General features: G+C 26.0%; 1 protein-coding gene across 1 annotated transcript in view; it reads right to left on the reverse strand.

Moving 5' to 3' along the window:
* Window positions 1-12609, reverse strand: part of LOC107454944 (cell adhesion molecule Dscam1-like) — a 174479-nt gene that overhangs the window by 64691 nt on the left and 97179 nt on the right. Inside the window, exon 3 of the mRNA XM_087157201.1 lies at window positions 2688-2807. Coding sequence (XP_087013327.1) covers window positions 2688-2807 — 120 coding nt within the window. The remainder of the gene's footprint in view (window positions 1-2687; window positions 2808-12609) is intronic.

Genomic DNA, 12609 nt, shown 5'->3' on the forward strand with positions numbered 1-12609 from the left:
ATTTCACTAATTTATGGTCATATAGCATGAGGCACCGGTGTATTTTTCTGTGTCAAAAGTAAAATATTCCAAACACGGCTTACCTCCAAATGATAATTTTTCAAATTTACACTTATTTGCAGTTATTTAAATTCAATCTAAACAATTACTCTTTAAAATTTTATTTCCATTAAAATATCATTAGTTGACAAAATCAATTATTGATAAATTTTTGAATACGAATGGAAAAAATCCATATAGCTGTTTTTGGATTATATATTTAGTACAAATGCTAAGCAGATTTTTTCACGCAACTGTCAGACTGGTTTTTATAATTAAAAAATACCAAAATATTTTTTTTGCTTATAATTAGACTGTCAAAAAACTATATATAATCGGTGCAACGCTGTCTCATCTGTGTCAATGAGTTAAAGCATGTAAACCTTTGTTTACTATTCTCTTACTTTAAACTCATTTTGTTTAGAAGTTTAGAATATGTTATTAAGTAACTTCGTTTGTAAAATGAATGACTTCTCTCTTTTTTATAATTCAAAGAGATATTAGCAAAATATAAATAATTTTGGATTTCTTATTGCTAAGTTATAAAATGATCTGATTTAATTTTGAATTCTTTTAATTCAATGTATTTTTTTCAGAAAATACAGACGATCGATTGTAGAGCGATCTGCACTGTTAAAATTTTCGGATCAAATTATGATAAAAACTACCGGCTCTCAGGGACGAGTACTTTTTACCGCAAAATCCATTTTTACCAACATGTTACGAAAAAAAAATCTGATGTTTCATAATTTTCGCATAAATGATTATTCTGAAATCACTGAATCACTTTAATTGAATAAATATTGTTGTAAAATGTATGGTATAATGTTTTTTTAATTTCCAATGAGCTGCATTATCGGTCTTGCCGATGAGCAGACCTAGTGCGTTCTCCAGAGGTGGTATCCACTCTTTCAGGACCTCCACAATGGGTGAGATACCATTGGTCATGTTAATTTGGACGTCTAGTTTCTGCCACACTAGATGGCAGCACCGAGACTCTATTTGGATGCTAAAGTGCACTAGGAATTTAATTTTACCGGAAATGCCAAGAGCCAATAAGGCACTCCAGGGATCTTTTACATGCCGTATAATCATACGACATGGCCGCTGAGGATTTTCTGCATCCCGAAAATCAGGTGTCTGGGCCGGGGATCGAACCCGCAGACTTGGACTCAGAAGGCCGACGACAAACCAACTGCGCCACCCAGCCACATAGTATAATGTTGTATGGCAAAAATGCATTTTACGATTAAATGAATTTTGTGGATGATGCATCCAAATTGCAGGTACTTTATAACCTAATTTGATGCAGTATTTCTTAAAGTGTTGTTTGTAGTTATTATGATGTCACTTATTATAATTTTTTTTGTAAATTTTAAGAAAAATAAAATTTAATTTAAAATTTATTTTAAATTGCTAAATGGCATGTTAACAAAATATTAAAACACTTGAAAACTGCACAGAAACTGTACTCTTAAACTGACAAAGTATTAAAGCACTCAAATACCTATTTACTTGGTTTATTTAGCAAGGGAAGCTTTTAAAATTGTGTTGATACAGTGGTTAAAGTAATTTTAAATTAAGAATTCTCAGTAAATTTTTTTACTATGCTCAAATAATTTGTTTTAGCTTTGCGCTTTGAGCTCGGACTTGATGTGCTTAGTAGAAACACTTTGAATTGGTTATGATAACCTTTTAGTCTAAAAACAATTCAAAATACTTTTATTTTAAGAAAAAAATTAAAAGTATTATAACTGTTTTGAAAAGGATTTTAAAAAGCTTTTTAAATTTCTAACAAATGAAAATTTCCATAAGAGAATTTTTAATTCTTATTAAGAATCAAAGAATATCAATTAATCATTAAAACGTAAATAGGAAATCAGAATCAAGAAGTTAAAAATTCTTAACGTAAATTGGAGCAAGTTATCTGACATTTGTGAATATTTATGAAAGCACCTTTATTTCTTTATTGAATATTAACCTTATTTCTTATTAAATATGAATGTAAATTGAAAATGCAAGTTATCTTTCATTTGTGAATATTTATGAAAGCACCTTTATCTCCCCTTTTCATATATTTAACAGATAATTCAAATAGTCAGCCAGATGATATTTTCTGAAATTTTCTTAACACATTAATTTAGTAATTTAATAATTTCAAAACTATTCATAAATTAAGTAAAAAAAAACAAAGTATTATCAGACGATATTTTTTGTACTTTCCTTTAAAATTATTAAGTAAATTAATAATTTTAAAATTAGGCATAAACTAATAAAAATAAAAATAATCCATTTTGCTCTATCTTGTATTTAAATTGCTTATTATAATATTTTGTTGCCAGATTCAAATCCCTAGTGCAAGCAGATCTTTATAGGAAAAGCATTAATATTATCTTTCAAGCAAGCGATTTCAAATAAACATCAATATGACGCAAACAACTCTTCTTTCAACAGGTCGCCGACCTCGGAGAATCAATACATTTTTAAAGAAGATAAAAGTAAACAAAAACATTATTTCCTGCATAGATACATTCGACTGAGAAGAAGAATACTTCAATTTTTAAAGAAAGCACTTTCAAAATTTCTGAAAGAAGACTTTCACCGGAGGATGGCGATATAGGAGAATGAAGAGCTGGTTTAGAGTTTACCTTGTATTTTCCTCCAGGTGATTCGGGGAGTGGGGTGAGCGGTGGCGGCACAGGTGAGGAGGATTTGAGATCCCACAACAACTTCAGCATCAGTCGGTTCTTCTACCCACACGGGAGGAACTAAAAGAATAAAATTCAGAAATTAAAAAATTCTAAAGAAACTAAGCATTTATTCACGAAAAGATAGTGTGTGAACACCTTGAGTGCTTTATAATTTTATATGATAATTAGGTATATTGTGGCAACAAAAATATTCATTTTAAAGTAAATAATTTTAAGAAAGTCTTGTGAGATATGTTAATGCAAGTACGTGCCTGCAAAATTATTTATTATTGATTATTTTTTAGAAAAGTCTCATCTAAGTTTGTTCAGAGTAATGCTTTGAAAACTTGCAGATAAGTTCATAACGATTTGCACGATTATTTTTCATGCATAAATTTTATTACAAAGTGATAAATCTTTCCTAAGTTTGATCAGAGTAATGTTTTGAAAACTTACAAATGGATTTATAATGATTTACGCTACTTTTTTCATACATAAATATTATTAAAAAACGATCATTTTTAGAAAAAGTTTTGAGGAATACTTGCTGATAGGTTCATAATGATTTACATGGTTATTTTTTATACATTATTAGTACGTAGCGAATAATTTTCAGAAAAGTCTTATCAAAGTAATGCAGTGAAAAATCCCTGACAGGTTCATAAAGATTTGAAGTTCTATAAATCTCTTTGGTTATGATAATAATAATTATCCTAAATATTAAACCAAAATGGCACAGCAGCTAAGGCACTGAGCTTACATTGTGACGAACACTGTTCTACTCCCGGCGAAAGTTTGAAGTCCACCCAGCTTCCGATCGATGTCGAGAAGTAAAGGCGACCGATGCGCAATACGTGCTACATTTAAATCATCGCGCTGTTGGTCAAGAAATGTTTGTCCGTAGCAAGATTGCTTTACTTTGTAATAAATTAATCGAGGTCAATTATGAAGCCTAAGAGATATTTTTGTATCTAAAGATTTCAAATAAGCTACCAAAATCTAACAAAGTTGTTTGGCTGTCAACTGAGACATGTTAAAATTATCATATATTCGTCACCATTAAACCATAATAGTTGATTAACCATAATCTTTATGGATTAATCATCATTGCTATATAGCATCAGCGAGTAATTATCATTATATTAGCTTTGTTATAGTAAAATAAGTTTGCACTATTTGTGATTAATAATAAAAGCCTGTAACAAAATTGTTTGAGTACAATAAAAAATTATACATAACTCAAAAATCAAGATACAATAAATTAGAAATTTAGTTAATGATACTTTTATTCCGCATGAGAAGAGGTGATGCTAAATTAGAATTTGTCACATCATTGCAAATTTTCATGAAATACAAAGAAGTTATACGTTCTAACCAATTTGACTGTAAATAAAATTTAATTAAAAAATATTAATACTACGGTTATTACATTTAAAAATTAATGAAACACGTTAGGTGGTGAAAGGACAGCACTTTTTGCACTTTCAATCATAAATGAGAAAAGTCATTTTCTCATTTATGATTGAAAGATATCTATGTGAAAATTATTTAACAGACAATTTTTTTTCTTCCTTTGTTTAAATTAAAGAAGGTACCTGAGTCATTTAAGGAATTGTTAGAAATTCTTACAATGGATCTAACAAAAAATTGAAAAATGAGTAATTTATCAAAACTGTTTTTTTAATGTAGCTATTGATCAATATAAAATTTCATCCATTAGTAATTTTTTTAAGTATAGTTTTTTCATTATGTTCCCTTACTCGACAAAAAGATAATTACTCTCCTTATTAAGATAATCATTATCTTTGTCCATAATTACTTCCTCTAGTTTGAGCGCAATTATGATGGATATAGAGGCGTATTTTGAAAAAAAAACTTGGAATTGAGAATTAAAAAAAATATTACGGAAGTCCATTTTCAAAATTCAAAGGGGTGATTTTCCCCTCAAATATTTTTATCTCATTTGTTTGCTAAAACAAAAGAAAACCGGTTAGTTCGTCAGTCTCAGCACTCGTTTAGATATTAAAAAGAACAAGAATTAGTAAAGATATATCTTTTGTTTAGAATGTAATACACATATTAAAAATATAAAGTTTAAAATAGTTATAGTTGAAGTAAATGGATTTATTGCCTGTTTGAAATGGATTTTTAATTTATAAAGTTAAACAAAAATGGTATCTAATTTTTAGAAATTTTTTTAATTTTATTTATTTTAAATATATATATTTATAATTCGATTTAAATTCTGGATAGCAGTTATGGAATTTTGATGGAAATAAAATAAATTTAACAATTTAATTATAACGCGGTAAAAATATAGATACCGAATTAAAAGATTAAATGATAATAAAGTATACAATACATTTATTAATAAAGTATAATAATTGTGTTTATTAAAGCAATCATAAATTTTTAACTGGAACGTAATATACCCATCATTTTCTCATTAAGAATTATTGAAGTTATTGCTATTATTCAATAAAAAACTATTATTTTTATGTTATAAGAAATTGTATGAGTTAGGCTGTAATTAATATTATGTAATAAATCTAATTATGTTTAAAAATCTAATAATAGTATCGCAGTTTTTCATTGTTCGGCTCCAGTTTTCTCCCGTTAATTTCCATATTTTTTCGGTTGTCATTTGCATAAAGTTAATAGAAGTGATAAAGATATTGTTTTGTTGTAAAATATTTTCGAGTCTCAAATTTAAAGGTAATCTGTAATGTTTTTCTTATTTTAGTCTGCTATTAATACGTTTTTTGTTTTGACTGTTTTCTAATTTAAGAGTTTAGAATTAAATGAGTTGTTTTTTTATTATAAGGCAAGTCTATGATATTACCTTACTGTGGTTCATTTTAAGATAAACTTCCTTAAAATAGTATCTATTCTTATTTAGTGTCTTGCAATTATTATTTTCTGGTGTAAATTGCAATAATAGGCTTTTAAAAATTACCATTAAAGCGATTTGTTAAATGAGTTAGAAACTTAACTACCAGCTTCATGCACAATATGATGCATGGTCAAATAATATTTAATACATCAGCCTGTTTAGTACGAGAAAATACGAAATTATAGTTGCGTACTATCACAATTTTCATAACAATATGCCTTAAAAATAAGTACTAAGGAGATAAGGATTTTAAAAATGCATATTAAAGGTTGTCTTTACGGAGCAACTTGCATAGTTAAGAATTTTTAATGTTAAAGAACATTTAAAAACTTAATATTATGCATATTTTTAAGAAAAGTAGACTCGAAAAATGTATTAATAAAATAGAACTTTTGACTTTTAAACCAAGTGTTAACTTAATCCAATATTTATCGAAAGCAAAATTTTAAAAAAGTTCTTAAAATCATTCAGAACTTTTAATTGTATATTTATAAAGTAAAAAAATAATAACAAAAGTAAAACAAAATATAATTTATAATGAGTAAATAAAATAAGGAAATATTTAGATTTAAGTTCTTATGAACATTTTAATATTTCCTTGGCGAATTCAATATTTAGATCATTTCTCACGAGACGGCGTATTCAATAAAATTTCCATTTATTAAAAGCTTATGGAATATTTCCGGAACAATTTCGACACTTTTGCACAAAACTATAATATATATCCATTGAAACGATATGAAATAACTCAAATTCCTCAATGAGTTCTGAAGTTTGAAAGAAAAGAACGAAATTTATTTCACTTTCGCTAGAGAAAAATGGCGAGAAAAGTTCCAACCGACGGGATCGATATTCAGTAGCAGAACACTTGAAATATATCTATAGCTATTCATCCCTACATTTATATTTAAAGAAATGAACTCGCTTTGAGCTTGTCAAAAAAGTATGTTTCCTTTATGTAATAAATCGAAAAACGAAGAAGAAAATTTCGTTTTCTTCCATTTCAATAATGAGATTTTTCAACTTCCCTTGCCATAAGCAGCGAGAAATTTTTAATGAGAATTCCAGAAAAGTCTCCCTTGTTTATGTTTTATTTCTTTGGAAAGGAAATAAAGTTGCTTGTTTTAGCTCGCAAGTGGACTTGAGATTTAGATACAAAATATTTTCGCATTAGTGAGATTGAGTAATGTTTTTTTTCTTCTGAAATTTATTTTTAGGTCTTTTGAGTGTTTCGTTTGAGTTAAATTTATCTCGGTTAAAAAGCGTTAAAGAAAGTGAAAAATTGTAAGTTTATTTTGTTGGATAAATTTGGTTTTTCATTTTAAGTTGTTGTAAGCTCATAATCTGATTTAAACAGATTTATATAGTGATAGTAAAGTTTATTATTATTGTTTTAGTAGATTTTAGAGTAGGCAAAAATCACGATTATTTTTTTTAAAAAAAAAAAAGATTTATTTGATTTAAATCAGATTGTATTTTTATATTTTTTTGTATTTACTAGCTAAATCACGTATTATTAATACTTAATAATATTTAAAAACAATAATATTTAAAAACAATAATATCATTAAAATAGTTGATATTTCCAATTGAAATGTTTAAAATTATCATTCAATTATTTTAAATTAATTACCGAATAAATATTTATTCAAGCGAAAAATCCAAAAATTTTAAAGAAAAAGAGACTAATTTTCAATTAGATTTCCAATGAAGAATAAATTAGTTAGATCTAAATACATTAAGTAAAAAAAATGATTTTAAATTTCTACTTTCTTATATTGCGCAGAACAATTCTTTCTTTATTATGAATATACATATTTAAAATATTATACTACATATATTATACTACATATTTACAAAGTTTTAAAAGCACTTAGATGTTAATAAACATAAAAACAGATCGGTATGATTGAAATATATTTATTATCAGCAAATAATTTTACATACAGTTAATGGATAAATTGTGCTTCCAAAGTTTCACACTCTTTTTTTAGACTTCATAGTCTCTCTTCTTTTCTATTTATTTTGAAATTGAATAATTTACTTATAACTCCCTTTCATTATTCAATTGGCTAAATCCTTTATTTTCAATTAAATAAGAATTTAAAATGACCACAGCCTAAAGAATATATTTAAAAATAATATTGTATAAAAATATGTTCGACTTAAGACGTTTACTTTGAAAAAAAATCAATCTGTTTAAATCAATAATTTTGTTAAAAAATCTCAGTTGATTTAAATCAATGACTTTTTTTCAAAAATCAACTGATTAAATTGCAATTTTCATCATTAATCATTCATTTAAACCTTTCCGGACCAGTTAGATTTAAGTTTTGATTTGATTAAATTTGTTTTAGCGGACTGCAAATGAAAAACGTAGTAGACGGTTCTTTTTTTTAATATAAATTGTTGGATTTTATGCAGCAAAAACGTTTTAACTCAACCATAGTTTTGATAATATATACATGAATTTGTTAAACTTGTTTTATTTTACTACAATATTTCTAAAGAAATGAGTACTTAATAACATACTATGTGAATAAATGGAAAATAATTATCCTACTTGTGAATAATTAACAAATAATTATCCTACATGTGAGTAATTAGAAAATAAAATGTGACTAATTAGCAAACTTGAATGTTAAAATAAGAAAATAATAGAAAATACATTTCTCTTTACAATTAAATCTAATAGTTTTAAAAAAGTATCAAAAGATAATGTTGTTTTTCTCTTAATACTAGGTAATATAATTTAAATCACTAAATTCAGTACATAAGTACATATTTTTAATTTTTTACACTATACAAAATACAAGAGGGTTAAATTAATCGCTAAATTCCTGCATGATTTTGTAATTTTGATAAATTGTTATTGAGATTTGTAATTGTTATTGATTTATGAATATTTATTGATGTAAGTAATTATTATTGATTGATAGATTGTGTAAATTGAGCTTTCAATTCAATTTGGTTTTGGTTGCCTTTTTACATTTAATTTTTTAACTATTTTTCTATAGCATTACACTAAGTTGGGAAGGTAGTTCTACAGGATTAAATATAGTATCAAGTTTGGAACGAAAAAAAAAGAAATTTTTTTGTCGTACACTGTAACTGTACGACAAAGTAATAGTTGTAACTGTAAAAAGTTGCAATTACTACTTTTATGTATATATATATATATATATATATATATATATATATATATATATATATATATATATATATATATATATATATATATATATATATATATATATATATATATATATATCGGTATAATCGGTATCGATATATATCGGTATAATCGGTATATATAATCGGTATTTACTTTGAGAACATTCTTAAAAAAGTTTATAACAAAATTAATAAACTTACTAAAAATAATAACTATTTAAATTGGAATATTAAAAATAGCATTCAGGTTTTAAATACACTAAAAACTTTAAAAAATGTAGATTCAATTCACTGTTTTGATTTCGAAAACCTCTATACTTCCCTTCCAACTAATAAAATTCATGATGATCTTCTTCAAATTCATAGCATGTTTAATCTCAGTGATATTATTAATGAAGATAACTGGAACTTTCTAGTGCATATTAACCTTAACAACAATTATATTCTTTTCAATGACCACCTTTTTCAACAAATTAATGGTATTCCCATGGGAAATAATTTCAGTACTAACATCTGCAATATTTTTCTTTTTCTACAAGAATATAGATTTGTAAAATCACATGTTAATCTTCCAATTGATTCTCTCTTTCTCAGATTCATTGATGATCTATTAGTTATTAATTTTAATGATTTCGATATTCTAGCAAAACATATTTATCCAAATGAATTAATTCTTAATAAAACAAATAATAGTAATTCTTCAGCAAATTTTTTAGATTTGACTCTTAATATTAATGCAGATAAAAATATTACATTTAAACTTTTTGACAAAAGAAATGAATTTAAATTTCCAGTTAAAAAATGCATAGATTTCAACTCTAACTTAGCCAATAAGGTTTTTTCTAATATTATTGCCAATCAAATTCATAGATTTTACAGGAATAATTCTAACTATAGCGAGTTTTTATTAGATACTGATATATATAAAAACGATTTAATTAATAGCCATTTTCCTAGTTCATTTCTTAATTTCTATTTTAAAAAAATCTTAAAAAACTTGGTACATTAATTTTTTATTTTTATTTAATTTTTCTGTTTTAAGAATAAGCTCTGATTTTTTCAAGGTAGGAACTAACTATGATAAGCTATTCCTAAAGCCACTGGACGGAATAGTTTGGATGTATGACCTTTTATACTGGATTAGTTAAATATTTTTTAGTTACTTTTTAATATTTGTAGCCTCTTAAAATTAATTTAATTTTAATTGTCCAGTATAATAAACAGTTTATTTATTTATTTATTTATTTAATTATTTTTATTTTTGTATAAGTGGAATGGGCTCTGGTTCGTAAAGAACCACCCCAAATGAATGCAGGTGATACGTGTATACTTTAAAATTATGTAAGGTTGTATGAATGAAGAATAAAACCTATAAACGGTTTTCTATTCCTGTATGCAGGCTCTGATTTTTAAATAAGTCACCCTATGAAAGATGGATATGTGTATTCCGTAAAATTTTATGAGTGGTTTAGGTGAATGGTTTTTATGAATGGTTAAGGATAAGTCTATAAACGACTTTCTATCCTGACAGACTGACTTTTAAATTAATTTCCCTATTAATGATTTTTTTTTTTTTTTTTTTTTTTTTTTTTTTTTTAAGGCTGCTAATTCATTCAATCCGTTAAACATTTTTATTATTTTTTCAATTTTATTACCTTTTTACTAATTGTTTCTCATAGATGGCAGCACTAATATTTTACCTAAACATTTTTTTCTTCTTCTTCGATCAAATGTTTTTTTAATTTTATTATATTCGATTCAAGCTATAAGCAATTTTTTACATCTTCGCGATTTTTGTTAACTGTTTTATTATTGTACTTTTAAACCTAAACCGCGTTTTAATTCACGCCGGTAAGTTTGATTTCTTTTTACATTTTTCTTTTATTTCATGATTTTTTACAACAATAGGTTTTTTGCGATATCGACACATATAAAGAATAATTTTTATCTTAGGATAATTATTCTTTATTCAGAAATATCGCATTATTTATGGCAATTAGATGTGTCTTGACAACGACTATTTGCTTTTACCATTCTTGTTTCTCTACCATTTAGTTTTTTATTTTTATTTTATTCATGTTTTTCATGTTAATTTGTGTATATATATATATATATATATATATATATATATATATATATATATATATATATATATATATATATATATATATATAATACATTAAATACATATCAAATAATTATCAGTAGGACCTTTTGAAGTGCAGTATGTTCTTACCAGAAATAAATCTTAATATATTTTTGCTTCACCTCCAGATCCTATCGAAAACAATTGCGTTTGCACCGTTGCATCTTGGGGGGTTTTGGACGTATCCATCATGTCAAGAAAATGTAATCAATTTGCACCAATTCAATTTCGCCGCAACAGTCCTGGATAGAGTTTAGCTTCCTTCACTGATTCATCAGAGGGAATTGTTTACGATAAAATACTACATCTTCTCGATATTTCGCCGGCTCAGGAATTTATTTCATCTTTTTATAAATCAACATTTATTCCAAAGATATGATGGATAAAGGTGGAAATAACAAAATATTGAGTGTTTTCGGGTAATGCATACGTATATACATGTTTATATTTTAATTAAATTAATAACACTGTTAGACATTTCTCGGAAAAAAAAGGTTTAATAACATTTATTTTAATTTGGTTACGTTTAAGTAAAACAGTCAAATAACCATAAATATGATGGTATTAAAACTGTTAATTGCGTGAAGAACCGTTTATTAACTGCTTTCACCAAATACAGTTAAGCAACCAGAATTTTATAGCACCAACTATACCCACCGAATGAAGTCACTTAGCTTTTTGCAGATTAGCGCAATTTATAGTCGAGATGGCTAATCTGTTAATCTAATGATCTACAGAACGGGGGTTCGAGTCCCAGAGTTGACACCACAATATTTCCTCCATTCCTTCAATGCATAAAAAGTTTCCAGTTACCCTGGGCTATTAGAATACGATATTCTCATTTACACATAGATGACAGCAACATAAAACTGCTAAACTATCTCTCATGTCCAGTTAAATTTCCTTCTTATGGTTTTGAAATCATGCATGTTATAAATAGTTACCAAACCGCATAGTTTTGTAATTATACGGTTATTTTACCATAATTGTAGAATGAAAATTCTAACAGAAAAAATAATGTCAGAAAATAAAATTGTTGCTATGTAAGTAAAATTAAAAATCAGAGTAGAATTTACCAAATTGGTTACCAGAAAAATGGTATATCTTCAAGAACTACTTCGGGGCTAATTAATGTAGTTTCATTTGCCCGCAGCGAAAACAAGTAAGGCCAAAACTATTAGAATATGGTAATATGTATCGTGTTTCTGGCTCTATGGAAACATTATAAAGTTCGATAATTTTTAGCAAAGCGGTTTGATACTGATTTTAGTAAAATTCACAATATTATATGGTTTTATAATATGCTATAAAAGGTGGCAAATGTGGTAAAGTTTGGTAATTTTATCTTGATAACTTAGAGCTTGGAAAATAAAAGCCATTTTTTCGGTTAAATTTACTTTTCTGTTTTGCATTTTTTATTTAATGTATGGTAATAAAAATAATAATTTTGAAAACCATAACTTTCGGTAAACCATTACCATATCAACGGAAAAATTAACAAGTGAATTGTTTAAATACGGTATATTTTGGTTTTATTAACCAGAATTATGTTTTTTTTATTAGAAATTTCATTACTGTAAGTTAATTTTACCAGAAACTTTTTCTTCGTGCACAGTGCGCAATATAAAAAAGTGAAAATCCAAAATAATTTTCGCACTAATAATCAG

Source organism: Parasteatoda tepidariorum, chromosome 2, assembly GCF_982258835.1.
Source record: "Parasteatoda tepidariorum strain Cologne lab strain chromosome 2, Ptep-v5.0, whole genome shotgun sequence".
In the NCBI taxonomy this organism is placed as follows: Eukaryota; Metazoa; Arthropoda; class Arachnida; order Araneae; family Theridiidae; genus Parasteatoda; species Parasteatoda tepidariorum.